The 27,651-nt window shown below is 35.7% G+C and overlaps 1 protein-coding gene and 1 non-coding gene across 12 annotated transcripts in view; one reads left to right on the top strand and one right to left on the bottom strand.

Annotated features, from left to right (window-relative positions):
- Positions 1-27,651, bottom strand: part of CCDC138 (coiled-coil domain containing 138) — a 134,857-nt gene that overhangs the window by 66,014 nt on the left and 41,192 nt on the right. For 10 of the 11 annotated variants that reach the window (XM_058684615.1, XM_058684611.1, XM_058684618.1 and 7 more), the window contains one exon: positions 12,651-12,767. The exons of the other annotated variant lie outside the window; for it this stretch is intronic. In XM_058684615.1, the coding sequence (XP_058540598.1) occupies positions 12,651-12,767 (117 nt within the window). The remainder of the gene's footprint in view (positions 1-12,650; positions 12,768-27,651) is intronic. 11 annotated transcript variants of the gene reach the window in all.
- Positions 5,960-6,066, top strand: LOC131486383 (U6 spliceosomal RNA). Its single transcript, XR_009249298.1, has one exon. It is a non-coding gene; the product is annotated as a U6 spliceosomal RNA (small nuclear RNA).

Raw genomic sequence — 27,651 nt, 5'->3', positions numbered from 1 at the left:
GAGGGTACATACCCACACTTTGAAATAAATATGGGTAACAAGTATTTGTTTAGAATTTCTACATATTAAAATTAAAGAGGTATATGGAGGTTTTATGGGTATCAAAAAACACAATGATTGGGTGGTGAATGGCGCAACAGATGCAATCTAATTTATTTAAATATATGGTCAGTAAATTCTAAATCAAAAAAAGGAACCCTCATACACTGTGGATAGGAATGTAAACTGGTATAGCTACAGTGGAAAATAGTAGGGACGTTTTTCAAAAAAATTAAAAATAGAAATACCGTATGATCCAGCAATTCTGCTATCAGTTATTTACCCAAAGAAAACAAAAACATTAACTCAAAAAGGTATGTGCACTCCTCTGTTTATTGCAGCATTATTTATAATAGCCAAGATATGGAAGCAACCTAAGTGTCCATCAACAGACAACTGGAAAAAAGAGATGTGGCATACACACACACACACACACACACACACACACACACACACAGGAATATTATGCAGTCATAAAAACAGATGAGATTTTTGTCATTTGTGACAACATGGATAGACCTAGAGAATATTATGCTAAGTGAAATAATACTGAGAAACACAAATACCATCTGATTTCATTCATAATGTAGAATCAAAAACAAACAAACAAAAAGAATCAACCTTCAAATACAGAGAACAAATTGATGGTTGCTGGAGGGAAGGACAAAATGGGTAAAGGAAGTGGGAGATATAAACTTCCAGTTATGGAAGGAATAAGTCCTAGGAACAAAAAGCACAGCACTGGAATATAGTCAATGATACTGTAGTAGTGTTATATGGTGACAGTAGGTAGCTAATATTTGTTGTAGAGAATAGAATAACGTATATAAAAGTTGAATCACTATGTTGTATACCCAAAACTAATATAAGACTGTGTGTCAATTGCAGTCAAATGAAAAACAATTTTAAATAAGCTTTTAATAACATTAGGAAAAGATAATACATATATGTTTTAAAACCTTGGTATAAAAATAGGAGAAAATATTAGAAATTCTATAAGTTTCTTGATGCCTCATATTTCCCAGACTTGCAGCTGAAAGAGCTGGCAACCTGGAAACTGCAGACAAAAAAGCCCCAACATAAGCCTGCTCTCTCTAGCCAAAAGGCTAAGAAAAGAGCAGCCTTGCAAGACAAGAAACTTTTAGACAGAACCACAATTCAGCCAACGAGAGAAAAATCTGTGGTCCAATATCCACTTAGATGAACAAAATTTCAAGGACAGCCTACACTTTCCAGGAAAGCCTAAAACCAGGCAGTAACAAAGTGTCCAGGAAGGCCATGTGAGGGGTAGTAATGAGGCACTCCCATCCCTCCCAGTTAGGGAGGTATCTCAATGAAGGCCTAATGGGGAATCAGAACTCCTACTTAAGTTGGCAATAAAGAGGAGCCACCCTGTATTTCCTCTCTGCAAGAGCAGTGTCAAAGCCAGATAAACAGAGATCCAAAGTTTTATAATACCAAAATGTCCAGTTTTCAATAAAAAAATCACTAATCACACCAAGAACCAGGAAGATCTTAAACGGAATGAAAATCAGTAATTGGCAATACCAATAGCACAAAGATGTTAGAATTATCTGACAAACAGGGGCAGTTGGGTGGCTCAGTTGGTTAAATGTCCAACTTCGGCTCAGGTCATGATCTCACAGTTCATGAGTTCAAACCCAGAGTTGGGCTGTATGCTAACAGCTCAAACCCTGGAGCCTGCTTCAGATTTTGTGTCTCCCTCTCTCTACCCCTCCCCTGCTCGTGCTCAGTCTCTCTCTCAAAAAAATAAACATTAAAAATTTTTTTAAAAATTATCTGACATTTTAAAGCAGCTGTGATAAAATTAGTAATTATGCATTTAAAAAAAAGAAAAATAGAAAACTTATCAAAGAAATAGAAATCCTTACCAGAGAAAATATAAAGAATCCTTACCAGAGAAAATATAAAAAATTTTCATATAAAATGGAAATTTTATAACTGCAAATACATTAACCAAAATAAAAAACCAATAGGTTAAACAGCTGAATGGAGAACACAAGGAAATAATTGGTTAACTGGAAAATAAAACAACTGAATTTACCCAATCTGAACAACATAAAAACAAAACAAAACAAAACTGGAGGGAAAAATAAACAGAAATTCAAGGAACTGAGGAACTAAAACAAAATATTTAACCATCATGTCAATCAGAATCCTGAAAAGAAAAAAAAAAAAAATCAGGGGGGACCGAAAAAATATTTGAAGAAATAATGTCTGAAAACTTCCCACATTTGGGGGCAAAAAAAAATCTAGACACTGAAGAAAGTGACCAAACCCCAGAAAGGATAAATCCAAAGTAATCAAGCCAAATTAATCAAATCCAAGATACATCATAGCCAATTTATGAAAACTAAAGAGAAAGAAAAAAATTGAGAGCAGTAACACAAATTAACATATATGAAGAAAACAATTCAAATAACAGTGGATTTCCTATTGTAAAGCCATGAAAATTGGCTAAAAGAAATTAGCACAACATTTTTCAAGTATTACAAGAAAATAACTATCATCTCAAAACCCCATGCCCAGTGAAAATATCCTTCAGGAATGAAGAGGAAACTAGGACATTCTAAGATGAAGTAAAACTAAAACAATTTATTAACAGCAGACCTCTTCTAAAAGACTGCCTGAAAGAAGTTCTCAATGGTGAAATGAAATAATAAAAGAAGGAACCCTATAATATCTGGAAAGAAGAAAGAACACAGTAAGCAAAAAATATGGGCAAATTCTGAGTTTTATGTTTGACAGTAGAAGCAAAAATAATAACACTGTCTAATGTGATTCTAAATGTATGTAGAAGAAATAGTAGTATTATAGAGGGGGTTAATTAAGGGATGAAAAGGCAAGGTTTCTCTATTTTAGTCAAATTGACAAAATGAAAACACCACTAGACTATGGTAAATTATTTATATACAATGTGCTACCTAGAAAAACTAATAAAAAAGCTATAAAAAGAGAAATACTCAAAATTCTATAAATGAACCAAAATGGAGTTTTAAAAAATGTTCAAGTAACCCATAGGAAAGCAGGGGGAAAAGCCCAGAGAAATGGAAAAGAGAAATGAAAACAAACAGTAAACACAAAATAAAGTCAAAAAACTTAAACCCTAACATATCAATAACTACATTAAATATAAGTGGCCTAAATATACCAATTAGAACACAGAACTTGATAAAGTTGAGTAAAAAGAAAATCTAGCTATATGCTATCTATAAAAAACTCATTTCAAATATAACATTACAAGTAGGTCAAAATTAAAAAATAGAAAAGGACATTATAAATCTAAAGAAAGCAGAGTGGTTGGTCATATTAATATCAGAAAATAGATCTCAGAGCAAGGTTAATTACCAGGTACAGAGACATTACATAACGAAAAAAGAGTCAATCCACTAAAAAGACAAAACAAGCTTAAATTTATATGTGCAAAGCAAAAGAGTTGCAAAATATATGAGGCAAAAAAATGATAATACCAAATAGGACAAATATATAAATTCATAATTATAGCTGAAGACTTCACTGAACACTTGATACAACTGGACAGAATATTAACAAGGACCTAAACTAATTCTAAAATACTATCAACCAGTAGAATCAAATCCACATTTATAGAACACTCTACACAACAACAGCAGACTACATATCTTCAGCCAAACAACATCAACAATGCAACCAAACCAGAAAAAACAGAAAGGTAAAAGTGAGATCTATGACAAACTTCTAAATAAATCATGGGTCAAGAGGATGTTTGAAGGGAACTTTTAAAAATACATTAAATTGAAAGTAAATGAAAATGGAACATATCAAAATTTGTGGGATACAGTTAAAGCAGTGCTGAAAGAAAAACAGCACTAAAAATAGCACTATGTTAGAAAAAAAGGGAGTCCCAAATCAATAATCTAAGTTTTTACCTCAGTAACCTAAAAAAGAACAAAATAAATCCAAAGCAAACAGAAGATAGGAAATAATAAAGATGAGATAAAAATGAAAACTATGAAACAAAGAGATAATCCTTTGGGGGAAAAAAAAATCAATAAAACAAACAAATTTCTGTCAAGAAAGCCAAAAAAAAGTGACACAGTATCAGTACCAGGAACGAAAGAGAGGGCATCACTACCAACACTGAGAACATCAAAAGGATAAGAGAATATTACGCAAAATTTTACACATATATATTTAACAGCTTAGACAAAATGGGTCATTCAATTCCTTGAAAAGCACACACTTCTATAAATCACTTATATGAATCACCTATTAGAATATCCTTACAACTATTAAGGAACTTGAATCTCTCAAAAAAAGATATATTCAGGCTGAGTTTCATAGAAGAATTCTACCAGATGTCTGAAGAAAAATGAACACTAATTCTATCTAATTTCTTTTAGAAAAGTAAGAGGATGGTACAATTCCCAATAAATTTTATGAAGATAGTATGACCCTGATACAAAACCAGACAAAGACAGTATAAAAGAAAACTGTAAATCAATACCCCTAATGAATATAGATAGGAAACTCTTTAACAAAATATCAGGAAACAGAATTCAGCAAATATAAAAAGACCTATACAACATGGCCAAGTGGGGTTTATTTTAGGAACACATGACTAGCTCAGTATTTGAAAGCCATTTGAAAGCCACATTATCAGGTTAAAGAAAAAAATCACATGATCCTATCAGTAAATACAAAAATCCATTTAAAAAACATTTTAACATTCATTCATGATTATAAAAACTCAGAAAAATAGTAATAGAGGGGAACTAAACTTGACAAAAAGCATCTATAAAACTATAGCTAATATTAATAGCGAAAGGACTATTTTCCCCTAAGATCAAGAACAAGCCAATGATTTCCATTATCATTCATATTCACCATAGTCCTAGATATTGTAGCTTATGAAAGACAAAAATTGAAAGCATATAGTCAGAAAAGGAAAACAAGAAAACTTTCTTATTCATAGATGCATGACTATATACAAAATCCCAAAGAATCTTCAAGAAAACTCCTAAAACTAATAAGATCATGCTCATAGGATACAGAATGAACAACAGGGACACCAAAATTTTAAAAATACCAACTTTAACCACTCAAAAACACTAAATATGCAGCTGAAAATCTAACAAATAATGGACAGGAATTCTATGCTTAAAACTACATAACATGGATGAAAGAAATCAACTTTCTAAATAAAATGGAGAAATCATGTTTCTGAACTGGAACACCCAACACTGTAAAGATGCCAATTTTTCTTAAATTTGTATACAGGCTAATGCAATTTCTATCAAAAGCTCAGCAAGAAATTTTGTAGACAGTGAAGATTATTCTAAAATGTATAAGGAAAGGCAAAGGAACTATTTATAAACATTTTGAAAAACAGGAAAATGAGGGGGCACCTGGGTGGCTCAGTCCATTTAGTGTCCAATTTCAGCTCAGGTCATGATCTCGCAGTTTGTGAGTTTGAGCCCCATATCAGGCTCTGTGCTAACAGCTCGGGGCCTGAAGCCTGCTTCTGATTCTGTGTCTCCCTCTCTCTCTCTGCCCCTCCACTGCTCATGCTCTCTCTCTCTCTCTCTCTCTCTCTCTCTCAAAAATAACCAAACATTAAAAAAATGTAAAGTGGGTATTGCTATAAAAATGCAACATGAGAACTTCTGATTTCTGGTTAGGCAGGTAAGGGGTTGGAAGTTATCACTCCATCCTAACAAAAGTAAAAAGCTGAACAACTGAAAAATTAAACTTTCTTAGATCCAACAGAAGTGAGAACACAGGGCAAAGCCCAAATTTGGAGACAGACAGGTGAATACAGAGAATTACAGCTTACTGCAGCAGAAACCCATGAGCTGAAATCTCTGTGGGAACTGGTACCAGGGTAGGAAAATATGAACCATAACCAAAAATTGCTGGAGTGCTTGCTTCGGCAGCACATATACTAAAATTGGAACAATACAGAAAAGATTAGCATGGCCCCTGAGTATGGATGACATGCAAATTCATGAAGTGTGCCATATTTAAAAAAAGGAAAAAGAAAAGAAAACTGCTGGAGGCCCAATGTGAACAAGTCTGAGAATTAAGAATGCTGGCTGTGGCCAGTCACAAGGGAGTTCTCAGATTTTGTTGGTTTTAGATGAGGAGCTCTAACAGTTCTCACAGTGAAGACTGGAGAAAAATCCCCTCATGCTTCAGGTGGGTGGGGGGGGGGGGTAAAAAAAGTTACCATTTGGAAATATGACACAATTTTGTCCTTGTTAAAAAGATCTGTCCTCAAGAGAAACTACCTTACCAGAGCTTAACCTACTGAGATTTTATAAGAATCTAACAGACCTAGCAGAAAGGAAATACAAAACTCCAGCCCACTCTAGCAATCCTGCCCCACCTCAGGGGGAGAAAAACTGAGAGGCATTTATGAAGTTCATAGCCCCAAGACACAAGCTCACCAAATGACTGAGACTGAATTACACAACTACAGAACACTTCCCCTTCCCACACATCTTACCATAGTATTGAAGGCTCATTTACAGCAGTCACTTTTACATAGTATATCATGTCCAGATAACAAGAAAAAATTACAAGCCATGCTAAAAGGCAAAAAACACAGTGTGAAAAGACAGAGCAAACTTCAGAATCAGACTCAAATATGGTAGAAATGCTGGAATAATCAAAGAATTTAAAACAACTATGATTAATATTCTAAGAGCTCTAATGAAACAAGTAGACAACAGAGAGCAGAGAGATGGAAACTCTAAGAAAGAATCAAAAGAAATAACAGAGGGGCCCCTGGGTGGCTCAGTCAGTTAAGCGTCTGACTCTTGATTTTGGCTCAGGTCATGATCTCACGGTTCTTTTTTTTTTAAATTTTTTTTTTAACGTTTTTTTTTAATTTATTTTTGAGACAGAGAGAGACAGAGCATGAACGGGGGAGGGTCAGAGAGAGGGAGACACAGAATCTGAAACAGGCTCCAGGCTCTGAGCTGTCAGCACAGAGCCCGACGCGGGGCTTGAACTCACGGACCGTGAGATCATGACCTGAGCCAAAGTCGGCCGCTTAACCGACTGAGCCACCCAGGCGCCCCAATCTCACGGTTCTTGAGATTGAGCCCAGTGTTGGGCTCTGTGCTGATAGTGTGGAGCCTCCTTGGAATTCTCTCTCCCCCCTCTCTCTCTGTACCCCCCCAAAATAAATAAATTAAACCCCCCAAAAAAAACCCAAAAATACTAGAGATCAGAAACATTGTAAATGCAGAATACTTTTGGTGGGCTCATTAGTAGACTACACACAGACAAAGAAATAATATCTAAGTCTGATGGCACATCAACAGAAATTGGAACACAAGGAGGAAAACCCAAACTGGAAAAAATGGAACAGAATATCCAAAAATTATGAGACAATTACAAAAGGTGCAACACATGGGTAATGAAAATACCAGAAGGAAAATAAACAAAGGAATAAAATAAATATTTGAAGTGGGGATCCTAGGTGGCTCAGCTGGTGAAGCATCCCACTTGGGCTCAGGTCATGATCTCACGACTTGTGAGTTTGAGCCCCACATTGGGTGATCTTGAGCACTGCTTCTGGTGACCCTGAGCCCTGCTCTGGGCTCTGCACTCTGTCTCTTCTCTCTCTGCACTTCCTGGGATTCTTCCTCTGCCCCTCACTCACTCACACACTCTCAAAAAAAAAAAAAAATAAATAAATAAAAAATATATATATAGAGAGAGAGCAGTAATGACAGAATTTCCTCCAAATTAACACAAGAAACAAACCCCACAAAACCAGGAAGCTCAGAGAACACCTAAGAGGATAAATAAATGCACACAAAAATGCATTAAGGCATATCATATTCAAACTTCAGAAAATAAAAGCTTTTTTAAAAAATCTTGATAGAAGCCAAAAGAGAAAAAAGGTTATTTACAGAGAAGCAAAGATAAGAATTACATCCAAAGTCTCCTCAAAAATCATGTAAGCATGAAGAAAATAAAATGAAATGATTAAAATGCTGAGGAAAAAACCCCACCAACCTAGAATTCTACATACTCTGAAATTATCTATCAAAAATAAAGGAAAAATAAAGATTTTCTCACACCAACAAAAATTGAGGGATTCTGTTACTGAAAGTAATATTAATAAAAGTTATTTAGAGACAAGGAAAATTATATAGCTTAGAAACCTGGATGTACATAAAGAGCATTAGAGAAGGAATAAGTGCTTTTATTTGTTATTAACTGATCTAACAGATAAGTTTTTTGAAAACAATAGCAACAATGTATTGGATTATGGATGCCTGTGTGTCTGTGAGCATGTGCATGTGTGCCTGTGTGTGTATGTGTGTATACACAATTGTATTATTGATCATTGTATCATAGACGTAGATATAGATATATACATGTTTATGTAGGTTAATGTGTAGTGAAATGAAAGACAGGAATTATACAAGGGAATAAGAGACAGGAGGAAGACATCAGCAGTATTTTGTTATAGTAGTCCCCCCTTATCACGGGACATGTGTTCCAAGACCACAGTGGATATCCGAAACCATGGACAGTACCAAACCTTTTATATAACTGCATCTTTTCCTATACATACATACCTATGATAAAGTTTAATTTGTAAGTTATGCACAGTAAGAGGTTAACAATAATAAAACAGATTACAACAACATACCATAATAAAAGTTGTATGAGTGTGGCCTCTCTCTCTCCCTCAAAATATCTTATTTGTACTGTACTCACCCTTATGGTAATATTGTAGATGCTAAAATGTCTACAGGATGAGAAAAAGTGAGGTAAATGATATAGACATTGTGACCCTACTTAGCATTAGACTATTACTGACCTTTGACAATACTTCAGAAGGAGGATAATCTGCTTCCAGACTTTGGTTTACCATGGGTAACTGAAATCGCAGGTAAGGTGAGTCTACTGTATTATAAGATACTCACACTACATGTAAAGCTGTATAGTGTAATTTGAAAGTGGATTTAGAGTAGTTCTAAGTGTATATTGCAAAGTCAGGGCAACCACTAAAAAATGTAAAAAAAGAAGTACAACTGAAGGCTAAGAAAGAAGGGAAAGTTAGAAGCATATAAAAGGTCCAATTAAAACCACAAAAGGCAGGAAAAGACTGAGAGAACAAAACAGGAACAAAGAATAATTGTCAATAAATAAAAAACAGTGACAACTATGGTAGATATTAATCCAACAATATCAATAATCACTTTCAATATCAATAGTCAAAATATACCAATTAAAAGAGATTATCAGACTAAATCAAAATATAAGACCCACACTGTCGACAAGAAACCCACTTTATTTTTTTTTATTTTTTATTTTTTAGGAAACCCACTTTAAATATAAAGACAAATACAGATTGAAAGTAAATGGATAGAAAGATATACCATGCAAACACTAATCAAAAGCTAGCTGGAATAACTATATTAATTTCAGACAAAACAGATCTCAGAGCAAGGAAAGTTACCAGGGAAAGAAAGGCATTACACAATAATAAAGGGGTCAATTCTCCATGAGTGTGTAAGATGCTAGATACAATAAATACTTTTTAGATACCACACTAAAGGCATGATGCACAAAAAATAACTGAGAAATTGGACTTCATTAAAATTAAAAACCACTCTTGTCAAGAGAATGAGAAATGAGAAACAGATTGGGAGGAGAAAATATCTGCAAAGACACATCTGATAAAGAACTGTTATCCAAAATTTAGAAAGAATTCTTTTAGAATTCTTTAGCGTTTTTAACGCTATTGTAAGAAAACCCAATTTAAAAAATGGGCAAAAGAACCTGGAAACCTCACCAGAGAAGATATACAGATGGCAAATCAGCATATGAAAAGATGCCCAACAGTATGTCATTAGGGAATTGCAAATTAAAAGGAGACTTGACTTGGGGCGCCTGGGTGGCGCAGTCGGTTAAGCGTCCGACTTCAGCCAGGTCACGATCTCGCGGTCCGTGAGTTCGAGCCCCGCGTCAGGCTCTGGGCCGATGGCTCGGAGCCTGGAGCCTGTTTCCGATTCTGTGTCTCCCTCTCTCTCTGCCCCTCACCCGTTCATGCTCTGTCTCTCTCTGTCCCAAAAATAAATTTAAAAAAAGTTGAAAAAAAAAAATTAAAAAAAAAAAAAAAAAGGAGACTTGACTCTACACCAATTAGAACATCCAAAACCCAAAACACTGACAACACCAAATGTACAGAAACTCTCATTCACTGCTGCTAAAATGCAAAATGGTATAGCCACTTTGGAAGGTAGCTTACAGTTTTTCAAAAAAATTAAACATACTCTTACCATATCTATCTAACAATTGTGCTCCTTGGTATTTACCCAAAGGAATTGAAAATTAATGTCACACAAATCCTGCACATGGATGTTTATATTATTCATACTTGCCAAAACTTGGAAGCAATCAAGAGATCCTTCAGTAGGTGAATGGATAAACCGTGGTACATACAGACAACAGAGTGTTACTCAGCACTGAAAGAAATGAGCTATCAAACCAAGAAAAGACATGGAGGAATCTTAAGTACATACTGCTAAGTGAAAGAAGCCAATCTGAAAAGGCGACATACAGAATAACTCTTAACTATATGATATTCTGTAAAAGGCAAAGCTATGACATTATGTAAAAAGCAAAGAGTGAAAGGATTAGTGGTCTGCAGGAATTAGGGGTGAGGGAAGTATAAATAGGCAGAGCACAGAGGAATTTTAGGGAAAACTATTTTTAGTATCAAATTATTCTGTAAATGATGGTCATATACCATTATATTTTTGTCAAAACTCAGAGAATGTAAAACACCAAAGTGAACTCTAATGTAAGGTATGGACTTGGAGTGGAAGGACATACCAAGATACGTTCGAGTGTAACAAATTGTAACAACTTGTAACAAATTCTGTTGCAGGAAGCTGATAGTGTGGTAAGCAGTACATATGTGGGGTCAGGGAGTATATGGGGAATTTCTGTTCTCAATTTTACTGTGAACCCAAATTAGCTCTAAAAAATAAAGTCTGTATATATATATATATGTGTACATGAAGAATCTCTATGGTGGTGTAGAACTCCTACTATTTTGACTACTATCAATTGTGGCTGTGATATTGTACTAGTTTTTCAAGATGTTACCATTGGGGGAAAGTGGGTTAGGGACACAAGTGATTTCTCTGTAGTAGTTGTTATTACTGAGTGAATCTACTATTGTGCCAAAATAAAAAGCTTAATTTTTAAAAAGTACATGAACTCAGAGCCTGGACCCACTTCTAGATCTGTGTCTCCCTCTCTCTCTGCCCCTCCCCTGCACACATTCTGTCTCTCTCACTCTCAAAAATAAATAAACATTTTTAAAACTTAAAAATAAACATTAAAAAGAATGAAAAAGTATTTGCAGTCAGACAACTGTTAAAACTGAAATATCAGAAATCCATCAATGCTGAATAAAGAAACAGGACTGTGGCAAGAATGCTACTTTTCATTAGAAACACAGATGCAGGCTAGTATCTGTCTAGAATAGCACACAGAGTAGGGTGCAGAGTATATATTTGTAGACAAAAAAAAACTATAAATTATCTGAAGGAAAATGAGAAGAATATTTGGAAGGAAGATAAAGTAAGATTTCATTCAATTTCTGAGCCTAGCCTTTTGTGGCTGAGAGCATTCAGAAACCATTATACAAACAGCAAAATAAAATTTTAAGAAGAAGATAGCAACATTACAAGACCTGATAATCAATATAACTTTGTTTAGTGACAAATGTAGTTAAGACTAATAAATTAAAAATGATATTCCATGGGGCTGGGGGGTGTGCAAGCACATGTGTGCATTTATGCTCCTGTGTTTACTTGTGCAACACAGAGGCAAAATATATGGAATACCACCTCAGGAAAGATATTTTTGCTTAATCTTAATCATCATACTACATAATAATCACATGACTCAATTAATACTACTTAATCATAAGTACCACACTGAGTGATTTAGCTATGTGCTTCTATAATTCCATAGGACCAAGATGACACTACCCAAGCACAAATTCATTTTTCTCCTTTAAGTAAATGAAAGCTGTAACAGCATTTATTAATACTAATTAGGGAAATAAAATTTTACAAACCTAATACAGCTCATAGCACAAATGATTACATATGCATGACATAATTTAAATTGAATGAACCTTATATGAACAGATAACACATAGCATTCATTTTATAATATGCCAGAATAATTTTTTTGTTCTGATTAGGCTATTATAAAAATTATTATCTAATTTAGCTAATATGTACTTATTGGCATAAAACACAAGAAATCTTACATTTTTATTACCTTCAGTAAAATATGAAATATTATAAAATATAGTGGGGAGGGGGCAGTAAGTTTTAACAATAACCGAACAGTGACACTTATATAATTTTGAAACTCAAAAAACAATTTTACATATTGATTAAAACCTACGGCACTGAAAAACAGTATTTATAAAAGGATAAAGAAAAAGTAATAAAGCAGAGAAGGCAAAAAGTTCTGAAATGTAAACAGAACAAAAAACCTGTAAAAGAACAAGATCAAGAGAAATAATTAAAAAACACAGACTATTAATCAATTACCTGTGTTCCAGCATCTAGCTGCCTTAGAGACCAATATATAAATTTTACAAAAGGCTGATGAAGTTTGGCATTCACAAATGGCATCCACTGTAACTGCTCTGTAATCACAGGCAAAAGCTAAAGATAAAATGATGGAAGATACAAAAGCACAGTAATTTTAGACATATGAAATCAGATACCACAATTTTCCAAAAATTATCCTTTTTCAAAAGAAAAAGAGTTCTCTAACAAAAACCCTCACTTTGAAACCATAAGCAACACATGTAGAAATATATATTTGAAAATTTAAATACATATATCCCTTAACCCAGCAGCAGTACACTAAGATTTTAAATGAGATGAACCTATACAAACATATTATCTGGACTTTAAAAGATTAAGTAATTTTAAGATACACATGTAACCACTAAAAATTATAATGGAATCTGTATTTTATTTAGATGATAAAAGCGGATTACAAAAAAACAAGTGTAATATGATGCCATTTATGGTACATTTAAAAAGATATATGAAAGAATATTTTTTAAAAATACTATAAAGTTTTAGCAATTAGGGTAATACTTTCCTCTTAAGAGGTGTGACTTGCATAAATAATAATAATTAATAAAGTCAATTTGTAAAAATAATCAAATGTTTAAAAAAGATGTCTATGGGGCATCTGGGTGGCTCAGCTGGTTAAGCATCCTACTTTGGCCCAGGTCATGATCTCATGGTTCGTGAGTTCAAGCCCTGCGTCAGGCTCTGTGCTGACAGCTCGGAGCCTAGAGCCTACTTCTGATTCTGTGCCTCCCTCTCTCTCTCTGCCCCTCCCCCACTAGTGCTCTGTCTCTGTCTCTCAAAAATAAAAATATTAAAAAAATTTTTTAAAAGATGTCTATGAACACTGCTTCAAAAATATGTCATTTTGCTAGAAAATGTCAAGACCACAAAGATATATTCTAAGCCTTTGATGGAATCCTACTTCTGGTATAGTAGCCTAAGAAAAACACCTAAAATACACCCCTTCTAAAGCATATGAGGTGCTTCAAAAATGTAGAGGTATCTTAATTACTTAGCAATAGGGAAATGGTTAACTCGAACTCCACACCCAAAAAACAAATAATCCAGTGAAGAAATGGGCAGAAGACATGAATAGACACTTCTCTAAAGAAGACATCCAGATGGCCAACAGGCACATGAAAAGATGCTCAACGTTGCTCCTCATCAGGAAAATACAAATCAAAACCACACTCAGATACCACCTCATGCCAGTCAGAGTGACTAAAATGAACAAATCAGGAGACTACAGATACTGGCGAGGATGTGGAGAAACGGGAACCCTCTTGCACTGGTGGTGGGAATGCAAACTGGTGGAGCCACTCTGGAAAACAGTATGGAGGTTCCTCAAAAAATTAAAAATTGATCTACCCTATGACTCAGCAATAGCACTGCTAGGTATTTACCCAAGGGATACAGGAGTGCTGATGCATAGGGGCACTTGTGCCCCAATGTTTATAGCAGCACTTTCAACAATAGCCAAATTATGGAATGAGCCTAAATGTCCATCAACTGATGAATGGATAAAGGAATTGTGCTTTATATATACAATGGAATACAACGTGGCAATGAGAAAGAATGAAATATGGCCTTTTGTAGCAACGTGGATGGAACTGGAGAGTGTTATGCTAAGTGAAATAAGTCATACAGAGAAAGACAGATACCATATGTTTTCACTCTTATGTGGATCCTGAGAAACTTAACAGAAGACCACGGCAGAGAGGAAGGGGAAAGAAAAAAAAAAAAGGTTAGAGAGGGAGGGAGTCAAAACATAAGAGACTCTTAAAACCTGAGAATAAATTGAGGGTTGATGGGGGGTGGGAGGGAGGGGAAAGGGGTCATGGGCATTGAGGAGGGCACCTGTTGGGATAATCACTGGGTGTTGTATGGAAACCAATTTGACAATAAATTTCATATTTAAAAAAAAGTGTATATCTACTCTGTGGACTAAAGATTATAAACAAGAAAAATATTAATAATAATTAAGTAAAAACAATAAAAGCTAGGATACAAAGTCATATGTAATTAGACCACAGATATGATCAATAGGTACAGAAAATAAACATACGAGTTTGGAAGGACATATGTAGCCTTTCACAGTACCATCTAGGCACTACTGACTACTTCCTCCTTTTGAAATACTCATTGGCTTCTGCGACACCAATTTCTCCTAGTTTTCCTTCTACTTCTCTAGTCACTATCAGTCTTTCTGGCCGGTTCATCTTCACTCACTTGGTCATTAAATGTTGGCGTTCCTCAAATTCAGTATTAGCCAACACAGACTAATTAGCCCATACAAACTAATGACTCCCATATTTACATATCTAGCACAGACTCCTCTTTGTGTTGAGCTCTGGTCCCTTATATTGATGTCTATCAGACACATCCATTTTGGTATCTCAAACTCAGCTTGTCCAGAACTTATCAGATTAAGGAGGCTCAAACCCAGATGTACTCCAATATTTCCTATTTTGAGAGAATGCTACTGACATTCATCCAGTTGCAAAAGTCAGAAACCTGGGAACCAACTAGATACCTCAACTTATATACTAGATCCATTAAGAAGTCTCATCTGTTTTACCTCCTAAATATTTTCTCAACAGTCTACTTCTAATTGAATAACCATGATTCTCATGCAAATTACTGTCTTAATTCATCTGAACTACTTAAGACTTTCCTAACTGTTCTCCAGCATCTGCTCTGGAGCCTTCACTGCAGTGAAGGATCTTCAAAAGCATAAATCTGATGCTGTTTTCTCCTTAAAGATCTTCACTGGTTTCCTACTAGTCTTAGTTATTATTTTCTGGAATGAAATTTCAAGCAAAACTGAAAAATTAGACACCTCAAGGAGAAATGTCTAAACTGTATATTTATGGGTGAATGGAATTTAATAACTATTCACTATCTTAAGGCCATAATTCCAGTAAAATCTTGTATACTTAATCCCCTTCACCCTATATTTTAATATGAGATTTAAAATTGGTAAAGAATCAAAGTGATTTGGGGTACTTGGCTGGCTGAGTTGGTAGAGCATGTGACCCTTGATCTTGGGGTTGTGAGTTCAACCCCCAAGTGGGGAAGAGGGGGAGGAGGAGGAGAAGTATCATCATCATCATCATCAAAGTGATTTTTTTCAGAGTGAAATCTTTCAAATGAGACTACACATATGTAGGCAAGATAGAGTACACAGAATTACCTATAAAGCATTTCTGCCACACAAGTTACATAATACCAAAAAGAAGGATGCAGAAAAATTAAGAATGTGAGATATTCAACTGAGCTCTTCCACAAACTACCATAAAAATGGGAGGCAAGAAGGATGGTGGAGAAAGTGAAGTATCTTAAGTTTAAAGAGACTCGACCAAGACAACCATAAAGGCCTGGTTATATTTCTATTTTTGTTGTGGTGAATTTTTTGTTAATAGGTTTATTGAGACATAATTCATACACCATATAATTCACCTATTTAAAGCATACAATTAAGTGATTTTTAGTATATTCACACAGTTGTGAAAACATTATCATAATCAGTTTTAGAACATTTTCATCACCTACTCCCAAAAAACCCTAACCATTAGCAGTCATCCCAATACTGCCCCAACCACTGATCTGCCTTCTCTATATAGATTTACCTATTCTGGATTTTTCATATAAATGGAATCATACAATATGTGGTCTTTTGTGACTTGCTTCTGTCACTTTGAATATTTTCTTTCTTTTTTTTTTAAGGTTTGAGACTGGGTTCATTTGTTGTTTTTTTAAATGTTTATTTGAGAGAGAGAGAGAGAGAGAGAGAGAGAGAGAGGGAGGGAGTCAAAGAGAAAGGAAAACAGAGGATCTGAAGCAGACTCTGTGCTGACCAGAGAGAACCCAATGCAGGGCTTGAACTCACGAACAGTGAGATCACGACCCGAGCCTAAGTCAGACACTTAACCAACAGAGGCCACTCAGGCGCCCCTACTTTCAATATTCTCAAGGTTCATTCATGTTGTAGTATGCATCAATACAGCATTTCTTTTTACCACCAAATAATGTTCCACTGTATACATAGACCATATCCATTTATCCACCGATGGACATTTGGATTGTCCACTTTTTGGCTATTATGAATCACGCTGCTATGAACATCCCTGTACAAATTTCTGTGCGTACATATGCCTTCATCTCTCCTGTACATACCTAGGAATGGAAATGCTGACTTACATAGTAATCTATGTTAAATCTTTTCAGGAACTGCCAGACTATTTTCCAAAGGTGCTACAGTTTTATAATTTCACCAGCAGTATATGAGTTTCAATTTCTTCATTTACATTTTGGTCACAATTAAGATTACCTAGTTTTTTGTTTTTTAATTTGCCATCCTAGTGATGGGATGTGATATATCAAAATGGTTTTGATTTGCATTTCCCAAGTTAGTAATGTTGAGCATCATTTCATGTGCTTATTGACCATTTGTATATGATTTTTACAGAAATGTCTACTCAGATCCATAGTGCATTTTTAATTAGGTTTTCTTTTATATTACTAAGTTGTAAGGCTTTTTAAAAAATATTTCAAATGGAAGTCCCTTATCAGATATATGACTTGAAAAATACTTTCTCTATTCAGTTGGGTTGTCTTTTGACTTTCATGATGGTATCCTCTGGAGCATAAAAGTTAAAAAGAAAAAAAGTTTTATCTTAAATTTCATTTTTATTAGTTAGAATTTTCTCAGCAACGGAGGTTTTTTTGTCTTCTGGTTCGGTCTTAACAACAATTAACATTTATTGAATATGTGTTTTTATCAGGCACTGTAAGAAGCTAGGGCTGTAGAGATGTAGAAGCCAAATTTGTTGGCAAAACTCCAAAGATCACCATGCTTCAACCCTGCTTTCTTCTCCCACTACTGCCCATTACTTTCTTCACATCTGGTACTCCAGCCATCCAGACCTTCTGTAAATAACATACATTGCTCTTTTCCCCAATTCCATGTTTTCTTTCATGTTATTTCCATATACCCTTATTACTAAGATAAGATGAGCAAAACTGAATGCATTTAAGGTGTACAATGTGATGTTTTAATATATGTATACATTGTGAAATGGCTACCACAACCAAGATAATTAACATACCCATCATCTCACACAGTTACCTTTTATTTATTTTTGGTGGTGAGAACACACTTGAGATCCTAACAGGTCTGAGGTGAGATCTCACTGTAGGTTTGTTTTAATCTGTGCTTCTTGGATTATCAGTGATGTTTACCTTTTCATATACTTGTTGGCCATGCATAGGTCTTCTTTGGAAAAATGTCTATTCAGGTCCTTTACCCATTTTTTAATCAGTTAAGTTTTAAATTTTGATACAGCCCAATTATCTTTTAATTAATTTTCTTTTTAAAATTTTTAAAATGTTTATTTATTTTTGAGAGAGACAGAGCACCAGAGCACAGAGAGAGAGAGGGAGACACAGAATCTGAAGTAGGCTCCAGGCCTTGAGCTGTCAGCACAGAGCCCAACATGGGCGTGGCTCGAACCCACAAACCGTGAGATCATGATCTGAGCCACCCAGGTGCCCCCAGTTATCTTTCTTCTTTGTTTCGTTCTGCTTTAAGTGTCATATTTAAGAAGCCATTTTCAAACCCAATGGCACAATTTACATGTATGTTTCTTCAGAGAGTTTTGTGTTTTTTACCTCTTATATGTAGGCCTTGGATGCACTATAAGGGGTCATTTCTGGATTCTCAATTCTAGTCCCTAGACCTGCACATCTGTCCTTATGCCAACATCACACTCTATCCATTAATGTAGCTTTGTAGAAAAATTTAAAATCAGGAAGTGTGAGTTCTCCAACTCAGTCCTTTTTCAAGCATGTTGTGGATATTCTGGGTCCCTGGCATTTCCATATGAATTTCAGGATGAGGTTATTAATTTCTGCCAAGAAGCAAGCTGGGATTTTATAATAAGGATTGCACTGAATATGTAGATCAGTTTAGGAAATACCAGCATGCTAAATCTTCCAATCCATGAATAAGGATGTCATTCAATTTTTATTAGATCTTCTTAATTTCTTTCAACAATGTTTTATAGTTTTCAGAGCATGAGTTTTACACTTCTTCTGAAAAACTAATTTCTAAGTATTCTTTTTGATGCCACTGAAAGGGGAATTGTTTTCTTACATTCATTCTCAAATTGTTCATTGCGAGCATATAAGTATACAATTGATTTCTTGAATATTGAACTTGTATCCTTTAATTTGCTTATTAGTTTTTATAGTTTTTTTTTTTTAGTGACTTCCTTAGGTTTTTATATAAACAAGATTATGTCATCTGCAAATAGTTTTACTTTCTCTCTACTCTGGATGCCTTTATTTCATTTTCTTAACTAACTTCCCGGGCTAGAAACTCCAGTGCAATATTAAATAGAAGAGGTCAGAATAAGTATTCTTTTCTTGTTCCTAATTTTAGGGAGAAGCATACAGGGTTTTTTTTCATCATTAAGTATGATATTAACTGTGGAGGTTTTGTGGATGTACTTTATCAATAAAGAAAGTTCCCTTTTATCTCTAGCTTTTAACTGCTTTTATCATAAAAGTATGTTGAATTGTCAAATGCTTTTTTTTGCATCTGTTGAGAAAATAATGTGATTTTTATCCTTATTTTACTGGTATAACATGAGTAGATTTCTGGAGGTTAAGTCAACCTTACATTCCTGGGATAAATCATACTTAGTTATGGTATACAATTCTTTTTATATGTGACTGGATTCAATTTGCTTGTATTGGGTTGAGGAGTTTTGTGTCTGTAATCCTAAGAGATTGGTTTCTACTGTTCTTGTGATATATTTGTCTGGTTTTGTTATCATGATAATACTGGCATCATAAGATGAGTTAAGTGTGGGATCCTTTTCTATTTTTGAGAAGAGTTTGTGCAGAATTTACATTAATTCTTTAATGACTATTAGAATTCACCAACGAAGCCATATGGACCTGGCTTTTTCTTTGTAGGTAGTATTTTGATTAATTTAATCTCTTTAACTTATTACAGATCAATTTAACTTTTCTACTTCTTCTTGAGTCATTTTTTGATAGTTTTTATCCCTCTAGGAATTTGCCTACTTCACCTCACTTATCTATTAGCCTACAATTATTCATAGTATTTCCTTATAAATCTTTTTATTTCTGTAAGATGATCATGTCTCTTTTTTCCCCCCAATTTTAGTAATCTTGGTTTGGTCTTTCTTCGAATGACCAATCTAGATAAAGGTTTGTCAGGTTTCAAAACCTCTGGAAAAAGAACCAACTTTCAGTTTTGCTGATTTTCTCTACTGTTTTTCTATTCTCAGTTTCACAAACTTCTGCTCTACTCTTTAGTACTTCTTTACTGCTGGCTTTAGGATTAGTTTGCTTGATTATCCCAGTGTCTTATGGTAGAAGGTAACATTACTGAGATTCGTCTTTTCTAATGTAGGCATTTGCAGCTACATATCCTCCCCTAAGTATTGTTCTAGCTGCATCCCATGTGTCTTGGTAAATGTGTTTTCATTTTTTTTTCATCTTACTTTCTAATTCCCCTTGTGATTACTTCATTGGCCAGTTGGTTATTTAGTTACATATTATTTAACTTCCATACATTTGTGAATTTCTCAAAGTTCATTCTGTTACTGATTTCTAATTTAATTCCACTGTGGTCAGAAAATATACTTTGTATAATGTATTAAGGTTCCATTTTTCTTGGCATATGGGCTATGCTGGTGAATGTTCCAGGTACACTGTAGAGGAATGTATATTCTGCAACTGTTGAGTGGAGGGTTCTATGGATATCTGCCTTGTTAGATTGAAATTTGAACTAAATATAAAAAAAAGATGGGGGCCACCTGTGGAAATCTGTATATGGACCAGTTATTAAATATTTTAGAAAGACCTCTAAACCTCTACAATTTTTTTTACTGATTGCTGCATGCTGAATACTTATAACAAAAATTATTACTTCAAACTTTGTATTTTAACAGACTAGAAATTCTAGGTTACTTTTCTTTTGGAATCAATAGATACAGGGAAATAATACTAAAACCATCATTTGGGTCTCCAACATCTTCTCAAAACCTCAATGAACTTTAAAATACAGAATCAAGACATTATAAGCAGTTATGTTTAAATACACAAAACAGTCAATTACCTAGCATTCAAGATATACATAGAAATAATAGCTAGCACACAGAAAATACACAGTAATGAGAGACCTGACAGGAAATCTATTGATACCCAGTGTCTCAGTCCTGAAGAGAGCTCAGTAATTCTTGTAATAATTTTTTACATGCCAATCTTTAGCCTTTCAACATGGAAAAAAACTCCACATTTATTATACACTAAAAGTAATAGGAATTTAATAGACATTTGTGAGGTAAAGTAAAAAAGGTAAAGTAGTTGATCCTCTAATGGATGGATGAATGGAGAGATACAGATGGAGAGATATGGCTTTCTTAGGGAGTCATACTTATAATAATCTTAGCTACCATGTAAGTTTCCAAGCTATTTTAAACAATTATTTCATATTCTACTACTATTTTAACTGTGCGGTCTAGAATAGACTTTTGTATACGATTGAAACTTGAATTTTCATATCTTAGTGGATAATGAGTTACATCAACTTTAAAGAAAAATTTTGATTGACAAAGCCAATAAAGGGATGAGTAGCTAGCTATTCATGGAAAACTGTACTGATGCTTATAACCTTTACACAGAGACTTACTCAATTTTGTTTCTCATCATGGATTATAAGAGACAAGACAGCAGAATGTCCATGAACTAAATTCCAAATCTGCCATTTTCTTCCCAGCCATGTAGAATAATAAAATCTCAAAACTCTCTTAATACTGCTTGTGAAACTGGCATAATAACAGATCTGGTTATCTCACAAAAATTGCTGTGAGGTTTACATGAAAAAATATATGTGGAAGCATTTTTAAAACTATGAAAAAGTAGATGATCCAAAGGAAGATGGTGGAATAGGATCCAGAGCTCACCTTGTCCCACAAGTACACTCACACTACACCTATTCAACTCACTATGTAAACAACCTGAAGACTGAGAGAAACGACCTTCAACAGTTAATTGTAGAAAGGCCATGACATCAAAAAGGGTAGGAGGGGCAGGGATGTAGTTGGGAACCAAATCCCCAGTAACACTAACCACAAATGGGAGGGATACCACAAGCACAGAGAAGCAAGAGGATGAGACTCCACAGCAGGCACCCCAGGCACTGGGGACTTGCACTGGGAAGACAAGTACCAGTAACATCTGGCTTTAGAAACCAGTGGGGCTTAACTTTGGGAGCTTTTGAAATCAGCCAGGCTTAACTTCAGGTATTTTAAAAATCAGCAGGCTTAACTCTGGGCATCCAGAAGGCAACAGGAAATTGAGTCCTCATCCTTCAAGAGCTCCCATAATAAATAACTCCAGCCCCAAGACACAGCACAGAAGCAGCAGTTTGAAAAGCACCTGGGGTATATGTAGAGATTAATTTACTAATCTCAGAAGGTGCAGTGGAGGGGCAGGGATCTTCAGATTCCTCCAAAAACAAAAGTGCTCGCAGGTACCATTTCTTTTTCCTTCCCCGAGACCAGATAGCCAGGCACTTGTGGGAGCCGAGGCTAAAACTCTCCACCTAGCTTGCTAACACTGTATACCTTACGCTAGCCTAGTAATCCCTGTAAAAACCTGTCCCATCCAAAACATCCACCTCACCAGGCAGCCATCCAAAGCTGTCCCACCCCACTACACCCTGCAAGCAGCCCTGGCAGGGATGGGCACCACTCCAAAGTAACTCTTGACCTGGTGAGGGGGAGATAACCCCATACACCAGCACGCCCACAGTTCTAGCAGCTGAGTCTTTTAGCTAGCTGCACGGGGAGAAAGCCCTGCCATTGGGTGCACCAGCAACTATGGCCGAGAGGCTAAGTGCCGAATCAAGTCTGACTGCCAGCTCCATTCACCAAGGAAAGCCTCTCAGTTGGCCCTGCTGGGAGAAAGTAATGCTGCTCAGTGCCTTGCATCTATAGCAGACAGGCTAACTGCAGACAGCTAGCCTGACTGCTGGCACCACCCACCTATGAGCCCATGGAAGCCTCAGACAGATACCTGAATGGCGAAAAAAACAAATCCTGCCCTTTATGCTAATACCAGGCAAAGCAGGATCACTGTAACCAACTGGGCTAAAGGCTTTAGACACAAAAGGGGGAAACACATAGGAGAAACACCACATAGGAGAAACACCTGGAGTACCTGGTTCTAGTGACAAGTGGGCATGGCACTGTAGGACACCAAAGGACCTCTTCTACACAAGACCACTGTTTTCAAGACAAGGTGACACTGCTGACCTACACAGTGCATAGACACAAACACAGAGAGTTAGATGAAATGAAGAAACAGAGAATATGTCCCAAAAGAAAGAACAGGACAAAACCATAGCAATAAGAGCTAAGTGAAACAGAGATAATATGCCTGATAAAGAATTCAAAATAATGATCAAAAAGATACTCACTAGATTGGAGACAAGAGAGTATTAATTCAGTAAGAACTTCAACATATACATAGAAAATATAAAAAAAGAACCAGTAAGAAATAAAGAATTCAAACTGAAATAAAATATACAGTAGAGGCAATCAGTAGTAAGTTAGAGGAGGTAGAAGAAGGGATCAGTGATATAAAAGACAGAGTAATGGAAAGCAACCAGACTGAACAGCAAATAATACTACTACTAATAAATGAGAATAGGTTGAGAAAACTCAGTGACATCATCAAGCATAATGTTTACATCATAGGGATACCAGAAGGAGAAGAGAGAGAGAAGGGGACAGAAAATTTATCTGAAGAAATAATAGCTGAAAATATCCCAAATCTGGGGAAGAAAACAGACATCCAGATCCAGGAAGTAAGAGTAAACCAAAAGATCCACACCAAGCGACATACAAAAATGGCAAAGAGCGGGGTGCCTAAGTGGCTCAGTTGGTTAGGTATCTGACTCTTGGTCTCAGCTCAGGTCTTGCTCTCAGGGTCATGAGTTCAAGCCCCACATTGGGCTCCTGCTGCGTGTGAAGCCTGCTTAAAAGAAAAAAAAAAAGGCAAAAAGTGGTGATAAAGAGAAATCTTTCAAAAACAGCAAGAGTAAACAATCACTTACAAGAAACCCCAAAAGGCTATCATCAGATTTTTCAGCAGAAACTCTGTAGGCCAGAGGAAAGTGGCATGCTATATTGAAAGTATTGAAAGGAAAAAACATGCAATCAAGAATACCCAGGGACTCAGTCAGTTAAGAATCTGACTATTTCGGCTCAGGTCATGATCTCATAGTTCATGAGATCTAGTCCTGTGTCAGGCTCTGCGCTGACAGCATGGAGCCTACTTAGAATTCTCTCTCTAGACATGGAAAACCTGATAAACTCCACCAAAAGTCTGCTAGAACTGATACATAAATTCAGCAAAGTCTCAGGATACAAAATCAATGTACAGAAATCAGTTGCATTCTTATACACTAACAATGAAGCAACAGAAAGACAAATACAGAAACTGATCTCATTCACAATTGCACCAAGAACCATAAAATACCTAGGAATAAAACTAACCAAAGATGTAAAGGATCTGTATGCTGAAAACTATAGAAAGCTTAGGAAGGAAATTGATGAAGATATAAAGAAATGGAAAAACATTCCGTGCTCATGGATTGGAAGAATAAATATTGTCAAAATGTCAATACTACCCAAAGCTATCTACACATTCAATGCAATTCCAATCAAAATTGCACCAGCATTCTTCTTAAAACTAGAACAAGTAATCCTAAAATTGATATGGAACCACAAAAGGCCCTGAACAGCCAAAGTAATTTTGAAGAAGAAGACCAAAGCAGGAGGCATCACAATCCCAGACTTTAGCCTCTACTACAAAGCTGTCATCATCAAGACAGCATGGTATTGGCACAAAAACAGACACATAGACCAATGGAATAGAATAGAAACCCCAGAACTAGACCCACAAACGTATGGCCAACTAATCTTTGACAAAGCAGGAAAGAATATCCGATGGAAAAAAGACAGTCTCTTTAACAAATGGTGCTGGGAGAACTGGACAGCAACATGCAGAAGGTTGAAACTAGACCACTTTCTCACACCATTCACAAAAATAAACTCAAAATGGATAAAGGACCTGAATGTGAGACAGGAAACCATCAAAACCCTGGAAGGGGAAAGCAGGAAGACCTCTCTGACCTCAGCCGTAGCAATTTCTTACTTGACACACCCCCAAAGGCAAGGGAATTAAAAGCAAAAATGAATTACTGGGACCTTATGAAGATAAAAGGCTTCTGCACAGCAAAGGAAACAACCAACAAAACTAAAAGGCAACCAACAGAATGGGAAAAGATATTTGCAAATGACATATCGGACAAAGGGCTAGTATCCAAAATCTATAAAGAGGTCACCAAGTCCACACCCGAAAAACAAATAATCCAGTGAAGAAATGGGCAGAAAACATGAATAGACATTTCTCTAAAGAAGACATCCGGATGGCCAACAGGCACATGAAAAGATGCTCAACGTTGCTCCTCATTAGGGAAATACAAATCAAAACCACACTCAGATACCACCTCACGCCAGTCAGAGAGGCCAAAATGAACAAATCAGGAGACTATAGATGCTGGAGAGGATGTGGAGAAACAGGAACCCTCTTGCACTGTTGGTGGGAATGCAAATTGGTGCAGCCACTCTGGAAAACAGTGTGGAGGTTCCTCAGAAAATTAAAAATAGACCTACCCTATGACCCAGCAATAGTACTGCTAGGAATTTACCCAAGGGATACAGAAGTACTGATGCATAGGGGCACTTGTACCCCAATGTTTATAGCAGCACTCTCAACAATAGCCAAATTATGGAAAGAGCCTAAATGTCCATCAACTGATGAATGGATAAAGAAATTGTGGTTTATATACACAATGGAGTACTACGTGGCAATGAGAAAGAATGAAATATGGCCCTTTGTAGCAATGTGAATGGGACTGGAGAGTGTTATGCTAAGTGAAATAAGCCATACAGAGAAAGACAGATACCACATGGTTTCACTCTTATGTGGATCCTGAGAAACTTAACAGAAACCCATGGGGGAGGGGAAGAAAAAAAAAAAAAAAAAAAAGGAGGTTAGAGTGGAAGAGAGCCAAAGCATAAGAGACACTTAAAAACTGAGAACAAACTGAGGGTTGATGGGGGGTGTGAGGGAGGGGAGGGTGGGTGATGGGTATTGAGGAGGGCACCTTTTGGGATGAGCACTGGGTGTTGTATGGAAACCAATTTGACAATAAACTTCATAGATTGAAAAAAAAAATAACACTGATGCAGTGGCAGAAACAAAACAAAGCATAAGGGTGGGGGGGGCACCTGGGTGGCTCAGTCAGTTAGGCGTCTGATTGCTGATTTCAGCTCAGGTCATGATCTCATGGTTTGTGGGACTGAGCCCTGCACTGGACTTCTGCTCTGTCAGGGGCTTGGGAATCTCTGCTTGAGATTCTCTCTCTTCTCTCTCTGTCCCTCCCCTGCTCACTCACTCACTCTCTCTCAAAATAAAAAATACATATATAAATACATATATAAATAAATAAGAAAGGATATGGGCTTAATTACACAAAAATGTAAAACTTTTATACAACATAGACTACTACTCTTTCTAAAATTCATATGGAATCTCCAGGCACAGTGAACAGACAAAAAACAATCTTGAAAAAGAACAAAGTTGAAGGTCTCACACTTCCTGATTTCAAACTTGCTGCAAAGCTACAGTAATCACAACAGTGTCATATTCACATAGAGATATAAAAACCAATGAGACAGAGAGCCCAGAAATAAGCCCTCACATACATGGTGAAATAATGTTTGTCAAGGGTGCCAAGACCACTCAATGGGGAAAAGGACAGTCTCTTCAACAAACGGTGACGGGAAAACTGGATATTCACTTGTGAAAAATGAAGTGGACCCTTATCTTACACCAGAGACAAAAAATTAACTGAAAATTAATCACAGCCTTAAATATAACTAAAATTGCACTAATTTCTAGAAGCTTTACTTGGCTTATGGCACTTTTCTTCCACCTTCAAAGCTAGCAAACATGGGCTGAATCTCTGACCTGTTCTTCTGCTTTGTCTGGTTAAAAGCTCACATGACTACTGGACCCACTCAGACAACCTGGTCAATCTTTATTGGAAAGTGAGCTGATTAGCAAACCGTAATTCACTTCTGCCATATAACATAACATATGGAAAGGTTCCAGGGATTAGGATATGAGTATCTTGAAGGCCATTATTCTGCCAAGCAGAAAAGGCATTTAGAAGAAACATTTTAGTTACGTAAAGATGAAAACTGGAAATAATTTTGTCAAATGAAACCCTAGCCAATATTTAACAATTATGTAATTGTTTCTGAAAACACTAAACAAACAACTTTAGATGTCTACTCTTCAAAGTTTTAATATATTTCTTGTAGAATATAGTTGTCAACCTCTAATGACCACATATACTAACTAGAAATCATGAGTACTAATATCCAAATTAATGTCTGTAACTTAAGAAAATGGTCATTTCTTTTTGTTAACGAGAAGCCCCTTACAAATAGACTTTTCATCCCTTCATGACAAAAAGTAAAACAAAATTATTTTAGTGGAAATCATGTGTTATCAATCAGGAATTGTTTGTATCACTGATCATTTGCCTAACTCTAGTATACAATTATTTTGCCATTTCTGGATTAAGATGTTAACTTCTAGTCTCTATCTTTAAAAAGAAATTCCCATTATGTTAAGAAAAATAAAAGTATGAACTAATTTTAATTAAGTCTGAAATGAATCTTTTCAGAACTATTGGTATGGTCAATTTTCAATCAAAAATATTTTCAATATTTTTTCCCTTATAACATATACAATAGGCTTTCCAGTTTTGATCTTCATAAGTCAT

The sequence above is a fragment of the Neofelis nebulosa genome, chromosome 9 (genome assembly GCF_028018385.1).
Source record: "Neofelis nebulosa isolate mNeoNeb1 chromosome 9, mNeoNeb1.pri, whole genome shotgun sequence".
NCBI lineage: Eukaryota > Metazoa > Chordata > Mammalia > Carnivora > Felidae > Neofelis > Neofelis nebulosa.
Note: the sequence above shows the minus strand (reverse complement) of the source record. Positions and strands in the feature narration are given on the sequence as shown.